Source organism: Leiobunum rupestre, chromosome 8 (genome assembly GCF_980474605.1).
Source record: "Leiobunum rupestre chromosome 8, qqLeiRupe1.1.hap1, whole genome shotgun sequence".
Lineage (NCBI taxonomy): Eukaryota > Metazoa > Arthropoda > Arachnida > Opiliones > Sclerosomatidae > Leiobunum > Leiobunum rupestre.
In genome coordinates, this window is record NC_143391.1 from 5,703,280 (window position 1) to 5,727,017 (window position 23,738).

A 23,738-nucleotide genomic window follows, 5' to 3' on the forward strand; every position below is an offset into this window, starting at 1 on the left:
TAAATCCACATTCCCAACGACATCACTACCCCCAAAACAAGTGGCTACCAACACCAACAAATAGTCGTGGAAGATCACCAAAACGATCTCAAACTCGCCGAAGAACCCGCTTCAACTCCACTTCACCGAAAGGGTTGCCAATTCTACACAAACCCAGCGCCAATCCACACGCAAAGTACAACCACCAAAAAAATATACTCCATACTAGTTTTAATAATTCATATTTTGTACAAAACATTCTTAAAGGGGGGGGGGCGAGATGTAATATCCTTTATAATAACCGATTACTATTTGAAACTTCAAAATTAACGCGCACGCGCTTGGAAGAATAAAAATATGACCAAGCGCAGAATGCGGGAGGGGTCTTTCTTAAATTAAACCGAAAAAGGCTTAGTTTTATGTAAGAGTTATCCAGACCAGACACAATAAAAGTTATATCTGTTATTCATTTCAATTCTTTCTAAATAACTGCTATTGGAAGACATTACACTATGGACTATTTTATATTCGTTTTATATTGCACTTTATCGTACCATAGTTTTGAATTATGCTTTTACTAAGTAAAAAAGTTATTTTTAGTTAAAAAGCACTTTTTTGAGGAGACTACGATTATTATTTTAGAGGGCTTTGGAAAAATTCTACGACACTGTTTGTATTCGAAAACATAAATAATTTCAAACCGTATATATTTCAAGTTTTCAAAAAACTCTAGCAAAAGTCTAATTAAATAATAGTAATAGAAAAATATTCATCTTGAAATATGTACCTTCGTAGATTACCGTTATTTTTTCAAAAGACGTTTTAAAAAATGGCTTATACACTCTTAAAAAAAGGGTTTTTTAATGGTATATTAAGGGTGTAATATCTGTAAAATAACACTCTTTAATGTTAATTTAAACGATCTAAAGGGATTTTTATTGTCCCAAATTAAAAACTTGAAAAGGTGTATAAAGGGTGTTATATTACCCCGTAAATTGAGTGATTTAACACCTCGTAAGGGTGTAGCTCCCTTAAGGCAGTAGTTTAGTACCCTAAAAGGAGTATTTTAACACTTTAAAGGGAGTATTGTAGCACCCTGAAGGGAGTCGTTTGGTACCCTAAAAGGAGTAGTCTTGTACCCTGAAGGGAATAGGTTTATACCACAAACTGTATAACAAAGTAACCAAAACGGAGGACCTAAGCATCCCAAACAGTGTAAATAAACATCCTAGCAGGAAAACTGCTTTTTAATGTGTAGAATAACATCCTTTATAAACCTGTTAAGGTGTTAAATATGGGACAAGAAAATACACCTTTGGTTTTAAGAGTGTATATAAGTAAATATTGCTACGCATTGTAATGTTTACATTTTACGTCCTAGATGGATCCTTCTTTCGCGTGAGAGATATTTAAACTTTTTGAAGTAAATCAGCTTACTTGAAATCCATTATAATTGCCGAATCCACGGACGGGTAACGAATATTTAAACCAGACTGGACCAGAATGAAGACAAACGCTACGCCTTACCATCGAGACGAAGTGCTAAGAAACGCTGACGATAAAACATCGTTAAACCGAAATGAACCGCGGACGAACCCAACTGCTCCGTCGGGGGACTACTTTTTTACGACGCTTTAAATCAAATTTGTTTCCGGTTGGTAAAAAAAACGCAAACTTTTTTCGTCCTATTTCTAAAAGTACTTTCTCACCTCCCCTAATTTATAACCCCGCGAGACTGCGGAGGGGTTTAAAAAAAGTGTCAAAGTCGATGTGGTCCCTGTGACACTGCAATTTTAAAGCGCTTTAACTCTACACCCTCATTCTTCTCGGGACCGATGTATCACTCCGCGATCACGAAAGGCATTCGCCGTTTTTTCCGGTTTTTGAGAAATAAAACGAAACATTTTTAGATGTCACGAGGCCAAACGAATATTTATTTTCTACCAGAAACATAAACAAAACACCACCACGCTATCGTTTCCGCGGAAAGGGTCACCGATATGGGAATGACCACTGCCCCGCCATCGCCGACCATCGTTTTAACTTACCCCAATTTTTTTTTAACAAAACAATATAACCCCAGACACGTACATATCTATTTATATATACATCATGGTATAATACAGCCATTTTGTTTATTTTGCGAAGTCAAGGTGACCTGGACCTCGACTTCATTATTTTGGACTAGAATTTCCATCACGGATTTACTATACGTTAATAACCAGGGATTCCGCAACCAGTCGGCCGGAAATTTCCAATCATACTTCGGATTACAACGACAATGTTCTACTGCCTTCGCATCCGACGAGTTCAGAGTACGCTTGGATATCGAGATACGTGTCCATAGAAAATGAAAGTTAATATTTCTTCGCGAAAGTCTGGATGAAAGTCGACATCTGGATTCCGAAAATGCGAAGTTGCGTGAACACGTATCTCGAGAAATTTAGAGCGACAATTTTGGGCGAATTAAGGGCGTCATTCGGCCAGCTCATTTCCGTTTTGGTTTAGTTGGGTCGCGACCTTCTCGTCACCAATGTAAAAATTCTAAAACAACTTCGCTGCATCCGATTCCCTCGCGATATCGTCTCTTATTTACATTTATTCCCATTTGACGTATTATAATATAGGGCTTTGATTTTTATTCTAACTAGTGGCAGTTCAAATGACTAATGAATCTTATACTATACGAATCTCTACTGTACACGATTTTTGATAACACAGAAGCGGCATTTGGCTAGATACGGTTATTATATAAATGTACAGTTTCGGGGGTTCTTCCATCTCTTCATATTCTCTCACTCGGCACTTCGATTTAAAAGGATCCAATCTTTACATCGTCCTTGGCGCGTGGTTACAAAAGTTAAACGCGTTCAATGATTTTGGGCGTGGCTTCGAAGACCGTTTCAATTTTTGTTCCAATATCGGCTTCATTTTCTTCTCGCGGAGTTCATTTCGTGTTCCGAAGAATTTACGGAACCGGCGAAAGACTTTTATTGAGTTCCCGAGACTTACTTTTGATTTTCTTCTACTGGGGATGTGACTCGGTTCTGGCTACCTGCGCCCGCATTTGGCTATCGAGAAGAGAGTGGTCAGCAAAAGGGCCCATACGCAGCCGGACACCACGGCCGAAGAGTTCGAGACCGAAAAACTCGCGATGGTTACGTTGAGAAAGACGCTCGCGTCGTCCAACCCTTTCGAGTTCTTGACCACAAAAATGATCTCGCCCGCGTCTTCTGGTCGCACGTCACGGATTTCCAACGAAGCGATGTAGCATTGGTGACTCGAACCAATCTGAAATCAAAAACATACCATTGCGAATTATAAATATATTGAGACTTTTCACCAACCCATACTGCAAAAAGGAATTCAACATTTCCAATGGGAATTTTTAATATTTTGAAACTTCTCACCAACCCATCCTGCTAAAGGGATTCAGCAAAACTTTTACAAATTATTAATATTTTTAAACTTCTCACCCACCCATACTGCTAAAGGGATTCAGAAAATCTTTTACAAATTATTAATATTTTGAAACATTTCACCAAAGCCATACTGCCCAAAGTGATTCAACGATTCCATAGCGAATAATTATAATATTTTGAATCTTTTCACCAACGCATTTGGCTAAAGGAATGAACAATTCTTTTACGAATTATTAATAATTGGAAACTTTCCACCAACCCATACTGCTCAAGGGATTCAACAGCAATAATTCATGTATTTAAACCTTTCACACAGTCCAACAATTTAATTGAACTATTTGCTGGTCTAGCACTTGTCAAAATCGGTTTCAATATTTTGAAACATGAGCCAACTAGTTGAGCCAGCTCAGATCAACCCGACTAGTTCCATGAACAAGTTGGTCCGTGTACAGCCAACTAGAATCGTCCCGACTAGTTCCACGAACAAGTTGGACCATATGTACATACAACTAGTTGAGCCAACTCGAATTAACCCGACTAATTCCACGAACAAGTTGAACCGTGTGCAGTCAACTAGTTGTGCAAATTCGGATCGACCCGACTAGTTCCATGAACAAATTGGACCGTGCACAGCCAACTAGTTGAACCAACTCGGATTGACCCAACTAGTTACACTAACAAGTTGAACCGTGTACAGTCAACTATTTGTGCAAATTCGGATCGACCCGACTAGTTCCATGAACAAATTGGACCGTGCACAGCCAACTCGAATCAACCCAACTAGTTCCACGAACAAATTTAACCGTGTACAACCAACTCGAATCGACCCAACTAGTTCCATGAACAAATTGGACCGTGCACAGCCAACTCGAATCGACCCAACTAGTTCCACGAACAAATTGGACCGTGCACAGCCAACTAGTTGAACCAACTCGGATTGACCCAACTAGTTACACTAACAAGTTGAACCGTGTACAGTCAACTAGTTGTGCAAATTCGGATTGACCCAACTAGTTACACTAACAAGTTGAACCGTGTACAATCAACTAGTTTTGCAAATTCGGATCGACCCGACTAGTTCCATGAACAAATTGGACCGTGCACAGCCAACTCGATGAGTAACAAAGTATTTTTTTCGAATGGAACCAAAAACAAACCTCATTAACGAAACAATTTTCAACGGCGCGCTGGAATTTAATTTGGACAGTTCGAATTACCTCTCATCCCCCTCCGAAAGTCTCCGCGTTTAGAATTCCTCCTTTTTCCATTTCTAATTCCTCCGAACATTAGCCTACTATTTTTCTTTTTAATTGGAAACGTAGGCTTAGCTTTCACCATATAAATGTAGGCATACACACACGCCGCAACCCGAATCTCTCCTAAAACCCTTCAATTACGTAGCTTCGCGCGTTATTTGAGTTTTAAAGGGAAGCCGAAGTCGATATTACAATCAACGTCGGTGTGATACGTACTCGGGCTATTAAATTTCGCGTCCTCGAAGCGGTGATTATGGAACAGACTATAGGAATAGAATTGCCGTCAGATTGCGAAGCGTTGAGAGGCCAGCTACGTATTCGGCATTCGCGAGTCACAAAGCAATTAATTAGATGGGTTCACCAAGTTTGCCTTCGCTTTAATAATAATGATAATAATGATAAAGTCTCTATAAAGGGGAACCGCGTGGATCCGTTTAAACGAGACCAAAATGAGCGGCACGGAAAATCGCGGGCCGCCAATTAAATTTAGAAGGAAGGAAACGGAGGAATAAAGTTACTTACGGTGTAATTGTGGGCGACGAAACGTTTGCTGATGTCGCCCGCTTTCAGGGCCAGTCTGTGGATCAGCCAGTGCGCCCTCAAGGGCCGAGGGTGGGCGCAGAAGCGGACAGAGACGTAGGCCGTGTGTCCGGCGATGGCCATTAAGCTTTTATTGACTGCCTCGGCTTCTGGTCGACCTGTTACGATGAAGGATCAATCAACTATCTCTAGTGACCCGACGATAAAAGAAACGAATGTCCGTCTCCTTATTTTATTTGTCACGTTACACGACTGATATTATACATTTAAATTGAACAGTGGCGTAGCTAAGATCATCGCGAAAGTTTTACCAAGGTTTTAGCCGATATCTGGCCCACTGCTTTGTTGTCAACTTTAACCTCAAATACGTCAGGAAGGCTATTGATCCGTCAAAAATGGCAATGCGCGTGTGGAGAAGGGGTGGATATCGAAATATCAAACTATCGATTGTGTTAGTTCCAGTTTAAGTAGTGGCCGTTTGTTACGCTTTATCCGGTATTTTAGTGAAATCATAAACTAACTGCTTAGCGAATGACCAATATGTGTTTATTTTGGTGGCCCATGGCTTAAATTGGCACCATCGACCGTATGTTGAAGCATTTAATTAAAACCACTTACGTCGGCATTACAGACCGCCACGATTTTGAATTAGACCAATACTACCGATAGTTTGATATTTCGATAGCAGCCTCTTCCGCACACGCGCATTGTCATTTTTGACGGATCATGATTTTTTTTTAATTTTTGATTTTTACAGAATAGCCTCTCAGGGCACAGATTAACATTTTAAAAGTTGGCCCCTATACGACACAGTTGAAATTTTCATCATATTAGGTTAACTTTTAATTATAGTATTGACCCCCCCCACCAAATATTTGCCCTATGACGATGACAAACAGTACTTCATTTGGGTCGGTGATAAGTATGATAAATTATCTTTGACCTTTACGAGAGTTTTGGTCTATTTTTGGTCTACAAATTGGATTTTCGAAAATATTATCGCTCCACAATTGAATTTAATTATATTTTCTTACTACACTAGTAATATTGTGTATTCATTTTCAAAACCAATTTGTAAATTTTTATTCTGAACTAATCTAAGGTATATTTAGTGCTTAAACTCTTTTTACCAAAATTCCCATTTAAAATTAATTCACATTTAAAAATATGATATATGATCAGTGTGCTCGGATATGACGTAAATAGAAACCTTCGCTAGTAAAGAAACCTTTGAATTTGATATTTAATAATATTATAAATAAGGGCTATAATTTCACTAATTTGTAATGGAAATTAAGCCCATTTCAAATAATTATTATCTCGGTATCTCAATCCAATTTAATTCTAACTACCATAAGTGTATAATATTATTACATAAGTGTGACTACTAAGAGGTATTCACAAGACAGACTGCATTACGGGCTTCGTCGCCGTTTTGCGTCCGCTTGCTCACGCTTCACACGGTAGCCTTTGACAGCGCCTCACTATAGGGGATTATTTTCTTCTTGTGATGACGTCACTCCGTGACTAGCTCTCAGTCAAATATTCCCCAAAGTGACAAACTTATGGAATAATATTATAAAAGAATCCACAACGGGCATTTCTTGGCTTCTCGAATATCCTTACTTAATTACGCGTTTACCGTTCAATATGAAATAAAAATGTAATTTAAAAGCAATTATTTTCCGGCGCAATTTAGGCACGGCCGATTGCGGGATTAAGGCCACGACGATATTGGTCTGGCGGAGGAATAGGAGAATGATCCCGGTCACCCATCGGCGATTCGGGGCTGAAAGGGTGTTAAAGAAAGGAGAGACCATCCCGGTGGTACGCCGACCAAAAAAAAGCTCCGTTTTTGGGGTCTAAACGCGATAAGCCTTAAGCCCCGCTTTCCGCGGAGAAAACAGCTTTCCGGATTATAAGCGAAGGGACCGGGCACCGATATCAGTCGGCAGCGAAGCCAATACGCGGGGAGACCCTAATCAGACGATAGCGCCTGTCGATAGCAGACTTCACCTTCGAGGCGGTTCGGCTGAAAGTGACGAGGCCAATGTAAGCTTCTCTGTAGGATTCGGGGCGAAAGAGCTTACCGTTGGAATGACAGTCCAGATGGGCTCCATCTCCTTGGTTGGGGATTCCGATATCGGCTGGCGGTTGTTCCACTAAAGACGGAGGGTCTACCAGAAAGAAACATTCATATATGTATTCATATACAGGGTGTTTCAAAAGGTTATGCAAAACATTTAAGCAGTTGTTGGGGGTGAGTTGAGATGTATGCCTGTTTTTTCCCCCATTTTCCTACGATGAGTTAAAAGAGCGCCAGAGAGCTTCAAAGTGTGGCCTATTAGCCCCTGGAAGTAGGCTGCAACAAACGCCAAGCCAACTGAACATTGCGGGCAACCCGTGGTCGACCTACTTCGTTCCTGTTCTGTAAAACGAACAATACGTTTGTAACGAACCAGTCGCGGAGAAGTTCAATTAAAAAGTTACGTACCCAAAATAAGCCTGCCTCACGTAATCGACGACGGACATTGATAAAAGTCCGTGAGACGGGAATGCGCCGGTTTGGGTACCTTTCCTGGTAGAGACGTTGAGCCGCCAAAGCATTGCCATCCAGTTGTCCATAAACGAAATGAATATCCGCCAGTTCTTTCGAAGTGAACTCCATTGTTTCTTTTTGAAAGTGATGAGAAACCGCGGTCCATCGCGACTTTAAATACTGTTTAAGTTTACTTTTGTACGCTGGTTACTTCGATTGGTTTACAAAGTCCTATTTCACCTGTCACACGAACCCAAACCTTAATGTTCACATTTATCTGCTGCTTGGTTTTGCGCTCTTTGCAGCCTACTTCCACGGGCTAGTAGGCCACACTTTGAAGCTCTCTGGCGCTCTTTAAACTCATCGTAGGAAAATGGGAAAAAACAAGCACACTTCTCAACTCACCCCCTACAACTCCTTCAAATTTTTAGAGCTCGGGGAAACGGATAAATTAACCACCAAATATTCAATTAATCATACAAAATTCGATTAACTGTTTATCTATGGATTTTATTCGCGACTATTATACGATTTAATATGCAACAAATAAGTTTTTATCCGGATAATGTTCGGATATGGATATAAAAGAAATGAACGGAAAATTTCTTATCCGAACGCCGAGCGCTACAGATTTTTGCATAACCTTTTGAAACACCCTGTATACAATAAGCAAAAACGAACGGCTAAAATTCCATTCACACACGTCTAGAGAAAATTGCGTTATTAGCCAAGCGATAACGTTTCTACGTATAGAAAATGCTTCGCTAAAAGCGAAGAATTGGGCATTTTTACCCGTTCTAGTCTTCGCTAGGAAAGAAAGAGGAGAGTGAGAGAGTGGTATTTGGTCGAAACCGAGAATCGGAATTATTGATTGGGGAGGCGAAAAGCCGATGACAGCTTCAATTTTATTTTGTTTCTCGATCTTTGGGCGGCGCTGCAGGCTGCGGGTGATATACGAGCGAGGGGATTTTTCATCGAATTTAATCCTACTCAACGGGGTGGAAGCGGCCAAATAAGGATACAGGAAGCCGCCACAGACCCAAAGATGGCGCGGAACGCCTTCACGGAACTAAGAAACAAGATAGACCACGGTTCGAACAATCCAAGTTTCACATTTACAAAGGAACTCTAGCTGTTGGAAAATATCAATTAACAACGGAAAGTATTTTGTCATTTGGCGTCGCTTAAATTTTTTATTCAATTTAATTTTATGATTGCCTAACCTTGTAATACGTAAACTCAAAAGAAATTTTATGTCAATAATACTTTGGTAGTATCCAGTGGTGTAGTTTTTCTAACACAAATGTAATGAGTGGTGAGACAAAGATGTCGTAAACTGTGGGACAATAGCTCTGACTACGCCCGTGATAGTGTCAAATGTAATCCAAGCATATACTCCGGGCAAAATGTTTTGTAAATTTACAAACGTCGCTTGATGACTTAGGCCTATGGTGGTGCCTTGGGTATTAGCCGAGTTGATGATGATGATAATTATTATTATTAAATAAGGGGGGGTTTCTGGTGAAGCTCAAGGCTATGGGCCCTATCATACCGGGCCCCTAAAAAGCGTGTTTGTGGGCCTTTTCCCGTCTGACCCTCCCCTTCTGCACGGCCCTGGTGAGGACCTCAAATCAGTATCGGAGTATGTAGGTCGATTTCAATGATTTATTTGTAAATCAATCAATCTTCTTTAGGGTAAAAAAAAAATGTAATCTTAAGCCAAATACGTAACGATTAAAAGCTTGATAAAGATCGGAAACACCAACTATAGGAACGATTATAAGAGTTTCGTCTAACCGTCCAAAAGGGCGAGGATGGTTGACGGCTTAAAAGGGGTTCGCTGGAGGAGTCGGTGAAAAAGAAAGGGAATCAATTCCTAATAACTCGGCGGGAATGAATTTATGGCTTCGTGAAACATCGGCAGCAGTTCGATCCCCTCCACCCAGTCTTACCTCTGGACTAGAGTCTGTTAAAAGCCCAGCCTTCAAAAGCGAGAGAGAGCGAAATAGGGGTAGGGATAAAAAATGGTCGCGAAAATTGGGGGTTTACTTTTTGGCTGACGTCTACAGTATGGATCTCCGTCTTCTCTTTCTCCAACCCTTTCTTCGGCTCTCTCAGGCGCTGTCCCGCGCTCTAATAATGGCGGAGAAGAGCAAAACGAATGGCTTTCGCTCCAGTGAATGTTTTATAAGAGGGACGAAACTCTCTCTCACTCGCTTTCTCTCCAGCGGCTCTTATTGAAAGAGTTGAGCAGTTTCGTTCGTCCACTCGCGAATTGTAGCGGCGCGGCCATTACGGGCTTTTTACGGTTCCGCGACGCTCTACTATTAATCTCGACTTCTATCGGGATACGTGGATTACAGGTACAATTCTCACCCCTGACGTTGAGGAAATATCCGAACGAAGCGAACGATCCGAAGGCGTGTTCGGTTTCGCAGCGGTACCAGCCGGTGTCGTCCTTGCTAATGGAAGTGAAGTTGAGGAAGCCCCCTTCGACGGCGTTCGGGTCGCTCATGAGGGATGGTGCGCCGCTGCTCGACAGTGAAGAAGGGACCGAGCCGTCATCCCGCAACCAGACGGGTCTGCTCGTTGGGTTGGCGTCCACGTCGCACTTCAGCGAGACGCTGGACCTTTCCAGGATGGGGTAGCCGAAGCCGGGCTCGCGGCTTATGGAGAATGTTGGCGGATCTACGCGAAGGGTACGATCAGGAGGACGTTCTACGGATCGTAATCGCAACGTGAGGGTGGAACTTACAGAGAACGTTGATAGAGGCACTGACGGCGGCCGGATGTAGCCACGTCACGTGAAAGAGTTTGCAGATGAGCTCCTTTTTGTGCAGGTCTCTCGTGACATTGAGCGTGACGACGCTGCGACTGACGTAGGCGTCGTCGTCCGGGGAAAACTCCACGAAGAGTTGGGTCAAGTCCGTGATATCGGCGTCGCCAAGAAGCCAGTGTATTTTACGCACCGGAGGTACGGCCCCCGTCACCACGCAATGAACGCTAACTACATTGTGTTCCTGAACTGTCAGAGTGGCCTGATGCGCCAATTTACGACCTTCCACCTCTAAGAAGGGGTCCCTCGGAGGAGCTGCGATAAGCGTCGTCAGTCGACAAATAATCACGGCTTATAATGGTATAAGTAGATACTTACACGTTACGGTCAATTTAAGTACTTTGGTCATCTTCCTAACCCTGCCTTCCTCGCCCAACTCCCAGCATTCCCAAGAGCCTTCGTCCTTCCGACTGACCCCGACGATAGTCAGCGCCGCCGTTCCGTCAGGCAGGATGTTCCAGAACCGCCTCTGGGAGTCCGCTGGGTCCAGAGTGACCAACTGGCCGTTCTGGACCCACTGGACCGAGCCGCCGGGCGTTTCCAAGGAACACGGAATGCTGATCTTGTCTCCGGGATTGACCATCTTGTCCGGTAAGCTCAGAATGGACGTCGACGTCACGGACGCTACGCATTCTGAAAAATAAATAAAAATGACACTCGTATTAGATTGATTTCCCCTCGAAGCTCGAACGCGTTTTGTAATATGCAAATATTGTTCCTAAGAATTATACATATTTAATAAGAAATAATATCGAAAGAATTAGTAATACCAAGAATGTATTTATACTATCGGGAGAATGACTATCTTGGGACGATCCGCGGCCACTATGGTCTAGCTTTCCCCTGTTACGAGAGTGTATTTTAATCGCGTTGGAAAAGCCAAGTTTTAGGGAACCAATGAGAAACTGGGTCGATTTGATTGGTTTTCAAGGTGTGGAGCACACTGACAGATCGTAAAGTGGATTGGGATAAATGCTAAAACTAGTCATTCTCTCTCTATGTATAAATGAATACAATATGAAGAATAAAAAGAATAAAACATCTTGAGTGTGTATAGGGAAACATTTCTGTTTGGAATGAGAAAGGAAAATATCATTCGACTTTGAAAAGGCGTTTTCTTTCTTTTCCTCCGTCTCAGCGGGGAAAGAGGAAGAACAAGGGGAGACTTCATCGTGTTTATCGGGCCGGATAAATAGGAAAAAAGAGATCAAGACAAAAGACGCGAGATATAGAAAGAAATAGAGCCACTTCTTTGCGCGACTTCAAACGTGAACGAAGAATACGGACGCGCACACACACTATTTTCTACAGAGTACGGATCTGGTTATCCATTTTTAAATCGAAAACTGCCGCACCAACAGAAATATAAAGTCAAAAACTTCCGTATTTCGAGGCGAGTATACCAAGCCACGCTATATTTCATCTCTTCTTCTTTGAGGCCTAAAAAATACTTCCTTTTTTGGAGTTTATATAAACGAGATGACATTAGACGATATTACTGCTTAAGAAATATATTTTTCCAAAAGCTCCCTCGAAGAAACCCCCGAGAATGGATTTACACGCCAAAAAAATACCTCAATCGATAATGTCTAAGTAGAGGTGTTTCTCGATGGGTCTACAGCACGCACGCGGCTATTGATGGAGAGACGGAGCTCACCTATTGATACATTTGGGTGAGAGGCGTCGTGTATTTCTTACAGGAGCGGATGGAGTCGGGGGTGCCAATTAAGATTCCCAATGACGCCTCTCGTAAAAGCCAAAGCCGTCCACCGCTTCCCAATAAAAAGAGGCCCCCCCTTCGCCCCAGTTCTCCGGCTGCTGGTTGCCAAGGTAAAGAATTAGGGAGGAAATAGGAAAAAGAAGGTTCCCCATTCGAAAGCTAACCATACTATCCAATCAAGAGAGAGGCCCTCGTACCACTACCTCGAAGCACCCCGCCTGCCTAAGAAATAAGGACCGATACAGCGAGACCAACAAGATTGCTGGCCTCATCGTTTTAGCCGCACACAGCGTCGCGATTATAAACACCCCATTGATGTTTTTAGAGTATGCTCGCTAGTCTTACTGGAGATGTAATGATTGAACAATCCTACCGTATTCGAACGCCATTGTACAAAAATTTACACTATGCTACACATATTCGTGCACGATTTACATTTCACCACCATTCTACTAAGATTGTTGGTAAATCAGATGTTGTAGTCGCAGTAGCAAATTATTTCAGCTTCAAGCGTTTTCAAACCACGCGAAACGTGACAGTGAAGTTACGAAAACTTTAAACTTTGCCGGAAAACAATGTACAGCTAAGTAAGCTAATAAGTAGATTAGTCCATTAGAAAAGGGATAATAAAGCTAAAACCTAAACAAATTTGAATAAATTAAAAAAAAACTTACTATTAGCTGGTACCGATAGGTCTTCGAGCAAACAAAAAGACGCGAAACTCGGACCAAATAGATCTTCGAGTGAATAATTAAATGAAATTAAATAAAATAAAATAGCCAGAAATTCCAACGATAGACCGGTTTCGTCCTATTTGGGACTCGTCAGTACCGTGCGGGAAATCTGGCTCGCGATTATAACACCAAAAAGAGAAACTAAGCCTAAACATTAAAAATTTCAAAACGAGTTGCGTAGCAACGGAAAGCCGAATAGGGGGAGAGTGGTGGAGATTAGTATATACGAAATGTTAAATTAAAAGGAACCAACTATGGACTGCAATGCTTTGCAGTCCATAGGTGGTTCCTTTTAACTTAATACAGCTAAGTAAGCCGGCTTGCCACTTTCACGGAGAAATAAGTAAACTTAAACTTTATAAAATAGCGTTTAGTTTATAAATAATAATAATAACAATAAAAATAATAATAATAATAATAATAATAATAATAATAAACAGCTAGGCTAATACCCAAAACTAAAGTTAATTTGATTAATTGTTTATTTATGGATATTAATCGATATCCCTACCTTAACTTTACCAATTGTTTGTATAAAAAAATATTTTATTTGTTATCCGTGATTTCTTTTATTTTTGTTACCTTGTACGATTTAAGTAAATTATGAATTTATTGTATCGTTGTCAGGAGGGGCACAAGTCGCTAGATGACTTAGCCCCGGTGACATCAACTTGTTACAACCTCAAAAATTCCTAATAAAAACAATTGAATTGAATTGAACAATTATACGATTTAATACGCAACAAATAAGTTTTAATTTGGATAATTTTCGGATTTGGATATAAAAGAAATGAACGGAAACTTCTTATCCGAACGCGGAGTCCTAACTACGCGCGAGGCAAAGATATTGAATCTTGAGTACGAATTCTTTGGTTCATTTCATAAGTTCCGTTGTTTTTATTTGGCAACTAAACGGCGAGGGACAAAAGCGGGAAGCGGAGGAGTCCGTCTCTCTTTATAGGCGCGATTCTTTTTAGATAGACGCGGAGGTAAATCCACTTTAGGCGGCGGCGAGAAGGGGAAAGGAGAGGCGGAAGAAAAAAGTCGGGGAATTTCCGTCGTGGCAGAATGGCCAGCGCGGCAAAAATTTCCCGTCTTTTCGGTCCCTCCGCAAAAAAGCGAAGAGAAAGTCGACGTATTATGGCGAAAGGGAGGAATCGCGAAAAGGTAGGCCGTCTTGTAAAAGCTAAAGGGGCGTGAATCTCGCTTGATTTGCCTCGCTGCGGTTTTCCAAATGTCCGTCGTTACCCGCGGCTAGTCTAACCCTTAGCTATTTGCCATTACAGCTAGTCTCGCCGCCATGTCACATACGCCGTCCAAAGAACCCAACTACTAAATCTCTCGTTCCAACTAAAAAAAGAGAAGAACGTCTTCTTATACTTTTACCCTACCGCTTAAAATTTCCAAAACGCGTTACGTATACAATTGGGGTACACGTTAACGTTTTTGTATTCTGTTAAATAATGACGTTGGGTGCTTGGTGAAACGACGATTTGGTTCTTGACCATATTGTTTCGGCCAGGTCCTAGCGGATCCGAAGGGAATATTCAACTTTAAATAAGTCTGACAAAATAGTAACGAAATAAGAAAAAAGGAGCCCGGAATTCCGAGTTAGCTAAGAAACTAACGGAAAGACTGTTGCTACAAAAACGTAGGTTCCAGTGTCTTTAAAATGAAGTCCGCTAGTTCTAAGAAAGGTTTCTTCTTTACCCGTCGATAGGGCGAGCTCGAATTAAGAGTGACAACCCAATTAGTGAAAAAGGAGACAGTTCAAGCGGAAAGAACAAAAGATTTCTCTTTTTCTTCCCGGATCGGACCAACTTTAGAATTCCCGAAAGTATATTCCGTACTTTAAATAATTCCTCGGTTGCGGTAGACCTCGGCCAAGAAAAGGATTCGTTACTTAATGTCTAATTGAAGTTTCTCTTCAAGCTGTCAAGGCTAAAAGAAATCAATGTTCCCAAATGTAAGAAAATGCGGATTTATTTTTCCCAATAAAAGCGAATAGCTACCCGGTGGTGCTCTTCACCCTGAGCAACGACGCGTGGCGGTTGGAACACTTTTACAGGCGTTCGATCTATTTTTAGCCTACCGTATTTTTCGATACCCTAAAGAGGGTCTAAATTCTTGGAAGGAAGCGCTATATCCGACGCGATACGAAGCCCAGACTATATTTATGTTTTCCGCCCGCAGAAAGATGAATAAAATAAATGAAATATAGCGATGTTATGTAAATATTCTAAAAATGTGAAATGGTGTGGGCAAATAAAAAATATATCTTTACGCCGATTTTGCCAGACTCAACTCAAACCGATAAATTCAAGTCAGGGTAAAGTTAAATATCTACGCTGTTATTTATGTATAGGCTCCATCAGAATTTCAACGAATCCAACGCCACCGTTCAAAAGGACAAAAAAGAAACCTTAACAATCGCGATGGAGCCAGACTGCAGCAGAAACCTGAATATACAGGGTGTTTCAAAAGTTTTATGCAAATATTTGAAGGAGTTGTAGGGGGTGAGTTGAGAAGTATGTCCATTTTTTCCCCAATTTCCTAAGATGAGTTAAAAGAGCGCCAGAAAGCTTCAAAGTGTGGCCTACTAGCCCCCCGAAGTAGACTGCAATGAGCGCAAAACCAAGCAGCAGGGACTTTAAATACTGTTAAAGATTCCTTTTTTACTGGTTACCTCGATTTGTCTACAAAGTCTTTTTTACCTATCACACGAACCCAAACCTTAATGTTCGCATCTCCCCGCTGCTTGGTTTTGCGCTTGTAGCAGCCTACTTCCAGGGGCTAGTAGGCCACACTTTGAAGCTTTCTGGCGCTGTGTTAGTGTTAACTCATCGTAGGAAAATGAGGAAAAAACTGGCATACTTCTCAACTCAACCCCTACATTTCCTTAAAAGTGTTGAATAACCTTTTGAAACACCCCATATATATATATATATATATATATATATATATATCAGAATTTGACGTCGTTCGCAGCAGACATAGACAAAACAGATTCTAGTTTAATTTTTAAAACAATTAGGAGACGACGGTACGCAGCGAGTAAAATTGCAAACGGGCGGGAAATGATTAATTTAACAAGAGTCCTTCTCGAGTCCGAAAATAAGAGTAAGACGGAGACGCGCGTGGTGTGGGCGAAGGCAAAGAGTGCTTAATCAGTTGAAGACAGACTCGGAGCACGAGAGAGACCGGGGAGGAAGGCCGGGCGCGAAACAAATTTGGGGGGTTTTCGTATTTAACTTTCAAAGGCGGCTTTTAGACGCGGCAGACGAGACTGAAAAGTCAAAGAAGAGAGATTTATCGGGCTCCCCTTCCCGGAGAGGCGATCCCATTCTTCCTTTTTTGTGGAAGGCAATAAATTTCCCGGCTGCAGGCTGATGCCTTGCCCACTAAGCAGAGTCGCAGTCAGAGAAAGACAGCTGGGCAACGAAGGAAATCCCGCGGAGACGCTAGTTTAGGCCCCCTCCGTTTCGGACCAGGGAAGGTTAGGGCAGGGCTAGAGAGAGAGAGAGAGACTGACAGGGCGTTATTTTGACGTCCGTCACCTTCAGGGCGATTCTTCCGTCAACAATCCGGGTGCCCTCTTCGGAAGATAGCGCCACGTTATCGATTGGAAACGAAGACATTTCCGAAGCGATCGAAATTCTTCGGGGGAACGACAGAACCAGAAGAAGGGAACCGGAGCGCGGATAACTAGCCTGTATAGTTGAGTATAACATTCATCGACTGCCAGGGTGGATAGACAGCCATCCTCCACCCTTTTTTCAAAGACTATTTTTGTTTTACCAAAAAATAAGACGGAGCTTGTTTAGCAATCTGTTGGTTTTGGGTTTTTTTGTCCAAATCAGAAGTTCTACTTACTTTTCCGCGGGGCTCTTATCAATTCTTTTTCTTTTGCTCGTTCTATATCGAATGGCATTTATTTTTTTTAGGTCTTATGGTTTTTCTGGGGATTATTGGGAATTTTGCTGGAGATATACGCGAGGGTTCGGTTCGAGCGAGTTTCGATAATGAGATTTTGTACATTTTGGGTAGCTCTTACGAAAATGGTAGAGCCAAATTTGATTTCATAACTATATTTCAAATCCTAAATGTATTATATTTGATGTATGAAATTTAACTTTATTCCTATTTGCCATAGAAATTAAATTCCCTAACATTTCCCTGATTCTTAAACTAATTTTTAAAATTCTATGACCTTTCTGTGGCAACCCTGGTAGAGATCAAACGTACTTCTAATGTTTAAATTCAATTTGGCAACTTTAATTTGATTAGTTGAGAAGATATAACGTCCTAACTCGAGGCTAGTTTTGCCGCGAATCCATGGCGCTTCTTTCGCTTAAAACGTTATCTTTATAAACGATATAACTAAAAAATTATTGACCTTAAAATGGAAAATGCAATTTTATGCACTAGAGAAGAAAGTGCACTGTACGAGAAAATTAATATCGATAATTTAAATATAAAAATATAAACGCTCTACTTAACTCTAGAAATAGAAGATTATAGGTACGGTACTCTAACTAAAATTAATTCAATAGTGTATTTTTTGACCGAGTAGTTTTATCATCTGAAAAGTTCCCATATTGACGCGAATGTTTTGGTGAAATCTAATAATACGGAGCGTAGTATCAAGTTCCCGAAATTGAAAAATAGAAAGAAGCCGGGAATCAAATAAGAAACGAGTATAAAAGAGGTCTCCTTTTCCGGAGCTCTCTTTCCAAAACCAGGAAAAGAAAAGACTGAGGAGAGTTAATACCGATAAAAGCCGAGTACGGCGGGCGGAATGCGGGCCGCCACTGAGTTCACGTATTAGCCGATAAGACTGTAGGCAGGGAAAGGTGGTCATCGCGCGGCCATCCAATGGTCGGCACCCGGGAATGGCTAATCTTAAAAGCGGACAGAAAATGGAAGAGACCCGGACAGAAAGAGGAAAAAATATATCAAGAGTGGAGGAGAAAGTTTCTGGTTGGCGACGGCTTTAGTAAATCTGGGTTCTCCCAATAAAATTCGACTAGAAATCTTTGCGCGGAGTTTGGCTCGGCGTGACGAGGAAACGACTCCCCAGTGTACGAACACTCCCGACCAACTACACTCCCATTTCTTTCGCTCGTTCGCCTTCCGCGAAACAAGGTGGACGTCACGGGAAAATACCAGCTCCTCGAAAAATGAAAATCAAGATCAGTGACGGCATTATTATCAAATTCGACCACCTTAGGTTCAAATCATCTAGCGACTTATAATGCCTTTAAACAGGTGGCCCGTTTACAATACGTACGAGGGTGGTGGAAAGCCCTTCACGCCACGCGAGCTAACAGCTCCCTACACTAAGTAAGGTCAAGTCACTTATAGAAGCGTATTTAAAGGGGGGCAGCTGGAACCAGTAGTACCTAAATGGGTGCACCCAGACGATTTTGTCCAAAGGTTTTACCCAAAACATTCGAGACTTTTTCCCCAAAAACTACACATAGTATCACTGAGCGTCTTATAATTGGTCCGTTTCTGAGTGACGTCATTACAAATGACAGATTAGCACGCCACAAGGTGACACGTATGCAGGGGCGGATTAGGCAAAGTTTCGCCCAGGGGAAATATCTCAGTGAGCGCCCCCAAATGAGCTGCGAAACATCCCGTTTAAGTCCCGAGTCAAACCGCTGCTAATTATTTCATATATTAATTAATATATATAAAATAATTATAATTAATAAATTAATACAAAAATATATAAAGGCGTTTCTTAGCTCTAAATAAATCAGAATGGAATTTTTTTTGAAATTTTACATGTAGTCTCCGAAGTAATAATTTAGTTTAAAAATAAAAATAAAGACTCAATTTTTTATGTTAATATGGCTAGTTAAACCATCAAATATGTATAGTAATTTTCCACGATTTGGTTTTATTATTTATATTTTGATCAAAGGGAATTTGATTATAATAATTTCTTTAAAAAATAAGTATCAATTTTTACTAAGCGTAAATATTTTAGCAAAGATTCATAATTATAGGGTTTGTTTCTATGAAAATAATAACTATAATAATAAATAAAAAAGGCGGAGGGGCGTGGTTTTTCTTTCGGGAATCACAAGTCGAACGGGTGCAGCCACATATTCTCTGTTAACCTAAATACATTCTTGGAATAAAAACTTCACTCAGATAAATAAGGCGACTAGAGATTTTAATTTTCCAGGAAAATTTAATGCAGAAACTTCCGCAAATCGGGAAAATAAAAATTGAAACATTTATTACTACTTTTTTAAGGGTTTGCATTTTAGATTAGTCTAGAGGTTTAGTTTTCGTAAAATTAAATTCGAAAAGATGAGACGAAAATACCACTGAGATTAAATTTTAGAACAATATTAGACTAATCATAGAATGAAAACCTTTTTTGTTTTTGAAAAAATGCGGAAAAAGGTCTGAGTAATTTTCCACGGAAACTTTTTCGACTTACAACTCTAAACGCGATTGTTCTTTGATTACGAACTACGAAAAAAAAGCCACTACGACAGCAACTGTTTGTGACAAACGCGTAAGTTTCGTCCAAGAAGCGATTAGGGTTTGAGACTAAAAAGAGAAGCAAATCGACCGTCGAAACAAACAAAACAAAAGATATAGTCGCGGGAAAGAAGTTTCGAAGTTGGTCGCTGCAACGCGGGCCCAAAGGACTGAGAGAGAAGAGATGCTTTCTTTCCAGCAATGCAGCGGTGTACAAAGCGAAACAGCCGTAAGGGGCCCTTTAGCGAAAATACCCCGGACGCCGACTCACAAATCAAAAGAGAGCAGCCTGAAAACTCTATTGAATTTTTGTATATAGTTGCAAATCCCCTATTATATACGTTTATCAAAGAAACCGAAAGAGAAAAAATTTCGCCGATGGCTATTTTCTCTGGCCAAATATTGTTTCCGCTTCTTACACTATATGAAAGTTCCCCCAAATATATTTGAGTTGCGCTTTTCTGCCAGACACGAAATAAATATAGGGCGTCGTATTTAATATAATAATATTATATATATATATATATATATATATTTGTTGTTACGTTTACAGAGGTTAAGCAGGACGCTCTAGAAATTTGAACGACAACGTATCTAGACGTTCGTGAAATTTAATTCTTTAAAATCAGTTAAGTGTGTTTTCACTTTGACTGCTAAACAAAACATTTACGATAGAATTTTAACATATTTTAGAAATAAAACGTATTTATCCAATACTAAAACGCGCCTTCTGAATGGCTGTGAGCGTTGTCTAAACACAATCATTGGTTTTCGTGTACCCTGCTTTACTTTAAATGTGTCTCCGATTTTGCCTGTGATATACACGGCTCAGGAGCATTTCAATTTAAACCAGTATTTATGATTGCTAGAAAAGGAACCACCGCGCACCTGCCATAATAATCTCTCGATTTGTTGAGCTGGAAAATTTTAATATTCAATATTTTTATTTAAAGGCTATAGATATTATACTACGCGTCACATGAGCTCGACAGAAATACGGCGTCGTCTTCAAGTTATAAAAGGACCCGACTACGAATTATTAAACGCGAAAATAAGATAACTTCGCCCGTCTCAACCGCGCTCGATAGGGTCACCGTCTGGCCCTTTATATTTCAATAAAGACCCGGCCATATGAAAAAGCTAATTAATTTTTCTAAATAACAATAAATAATAATAAAAAATAATTAAAAATAATAAATAATAATAAAATATAGTCAAAAATAATAAAAGATAGTTAAAAAAGAATAAATAATAATACAGATAGTTAAAAAGAATATATAATAATAATAATTAATAATAGTAAATAATAATTAACTAATAATAATAATTAATAATTAACTAATAATAATAATTAATAATTAAATAATAATAATAAATAATCATTAATTAATAATAATTAATAATCATTAATAATAATAATAAATAATCATTAATTAATAATAATAAATAATCATTAATTGATAATAATAAATAACCATTAATTAATAATAATAAATAATCATTAATTAATAATATTAAATAATCATTAATTAATAATAATATATAATCATTAATTAATAATAATAAATAATCATTAATTAATAATAATAAATAATCATTATTTAATAATAATAAATAATCATTATTTAATAATAATAAATAATCATTAATCAATAATAATAAATTATTAATAATAAGTAATTATTAAAATATTAATTAATAAATAATAATTAAAAATATTAATTAATAAATAATAATTAAAAATAATAATTAAAAATAATAATTAAAAATAATAATTAAAAATAATAATTAAAATTAATAATTAATAAATAATAATTAAAATAATAATTAAAAATAATAATTAATAAATAATAATTAATAAATGATAATTGATAATTGATACTTGATAATTGATAATTAAAAATTAAAAAATAAATAATAAATAATTAATCATTAATCATTAATTATTAATTATTAATAAATAATAAATAATTAATAATAATTAATAAATTATAATTAAAAAAATAATTAATAAATGACAATTACAAATAATAATAATTAATTAATTAATAAATAATAATTAAAAAAATAATTAATAAATAATAATTAAAAAATAATTAATAAATAATAATTAAAAACATTAATTAAAATATTAATTACAAATAATAATTACAAATAATAATTAATAATTAATAAATAATAATAAATAATAATTGAAAATTATTATTATTGAAAATAATAATTGAAAATAATAAATAATAATTAAAAATAAATAAAAATTAAAAAAATAATAAATAATAATTGATAATAATTAATAATAATATATTATAGTTCGAAAAATATATTTTTCAAGACTTTATGAAAGTATAGGGCGCCAATCAATTCCCCGAACATTCCACTCAGAATCTGTTTAGATATAATTTCATGGTGCCAGCGTTTTATTTTTCTTAGCTCTTAGTTACTTCTGTGCGTTCTTGCTATAGCAGAGAGAGCCCTAATTAACTCTACCTTAGAGCAAAAGTTAGTCAAGTCTAAAACCCATATTTGAAGAAAAAAATTGTTATTAGGTTTTTTAAACAAGAATAATAACAATTGTAATCTAATAATCAAAATACGCATAAGAAAATATTATAAATTAAATAATGAGTTAGTCCAATTTATTTCAAAAATCAAGTATCTCGACTCGCTTGACGGTTGCTCTCAGGTAGCGATAATAGGTTTGCGATATCATCCTATCAAAGTGTATTTATTTATACTTAGAGATAATGTTAGAGGTAGGACACGGCCAACTTCGATCACGCGTACCGCGCTTTAGCGGCCCCCTCAATCGCCTCGCATCTAATGTTAATTTGCGTGTATGAATAATCCCGATAGGTGCGCTACATACGACCAAAAACCTACTATCACCGAAGGCGGGGAATACAAGCGAAATCGCGGAAAAATGCTTTTTCTTCGGTTTTCCTCTGTCCTATTTAGAAAAAACAAGGTAAAGTATGTTAAACTATCTTTTCGCAATATATTTATGTATAATTCATAATTAAAAAAATATTACCTTATAAATATTAAATGAAGAAAAAGAGACGCGTTTTTTACGCGAAGGCGCCATATTAGAATGCATAGTTGTGAAGGCTGTAGAGGTGTTTAGAGCGTTTTGACGCGTAAATAATGTCTCTTTTAAAAGTTATAAATCTTTAATAATAATAAATCATATATATATATATATATATATATATATATATATATATATATATATATAGATGGTCTTCAGCCTCCATTTCAAGGAGGATGATTTCCGATCAGGTCTGTACCTTTGTTATGGAAAACATTTTCAGTCAGATAAAATTACAAATCGGCCCTTACTAAATATACAATATTATTCTAGGTTTAAAAAGACGAAAGCTTAAAACTTGTTGAAACCTAAAATTATAATTTATTGCGCTTTTAATATATTTTAACTTAATATTATTTAGTTTAAAATGTTAAAATAATATATTTACCCTGAAGTTACAGTGAATCTTCTTTGTTTTATTTATTTATTTACATGTGTTTCAAGTATTAAACAATAATACTATGTTGCTGGCAGCATCTAGAGGATGTTCTTGGTTTCTGTTTAACTCTTTTATAATTTATAAACACCGTTAAAAAATTAGAATGATTAAAAAAATATTATACTATTAGTTAAATATTAACCTACATTCGGTTTAATTCAATGTTTTTTAAAATTTATTTAAAAATAATGGATTTTTGTGGTTTTTCCCATCTGACTAACGTTAAATTTTGGTCGTAGCGAAACCCTGGTGGGAAAATATATACACGGTAAATTCAGGCGATTGACGGGGCCGCTAAACCGCGGTACGCGCGATCGAAGTTGGCCGTGGGTAGGAGCACTGCCCACACAAGGAGAACGCAACCCGCGAAAAGTCGTGGATTTTTTCGCGTACAGTTTTCCTTGGTTAGACGCTTTAGCGCCTGCTGCCGTCGGAAGGCGAAAATTCGGAAATTGTCTCTCCCCCTTTCCGTAAAACGCTCAGCGTAAAGGCTCGTCCAATGAAATTTGTACACAACACTGCGTTAGCGTGTTTAAAGGCTAGCTGCGTTCTCCTGGTGTTTGTTGCTCCTGGGTTAGATCATGCGGAGGATTAGAAGCGACCCTAACAGTCGTCTCAACTTACATTGTTAGTCATTCTCTATAAATATAATTATAAATAAATCAATAGTTGGTGATATCA

At 38.4% G+C, this 23,738-nt stretch overlaps 1 protein-coding gene across 2 annotated transcripts in view; it reads right to left on the minus strand.

Annotated features, from left to right (window-relative positions):
- Positions 1-1,882: 1,882 nt before the first annotated feature.
- The window catches only part of tei (irregular chiasm C-roughest protein teiresias), a 156,154-nt gene continuing 134,298 nt past the window's right edge, over positions 1,883-23,738 (minus strand). For both annotated transcript variants that reach the window (XM_090155396.1, XM_090155397.1), the window contains exons 2-7: positions 10,891-11,205; positions 10,492-10,827; positions 10,113-10,424; positions 7,288-7,374; positions 5,180-5,355; positions 1,883-3,270 (exon numbers count right to left, since the gene is read on the minus strand). In XM_090155396.1, coding sequence (XP_090011522.1) covers positions 3,031-3,270; positions 5,180-5,355; positions 7,288-7,374; positions 10,113-10,424; positions 10,492-10,827; positions 10,891-11,205 — 1,466 coding nt within the window. In that variant the 3' untranslated portion in view covers positions 1,883-3,030. The remainder of the gene's footprint in view (positions 3,271-5,179; positions 5,356-7,287; positions 7,375-10,112; positions 10,425-10,491; positions 10,828-10,890; positions 11,206-23,738) is intronic.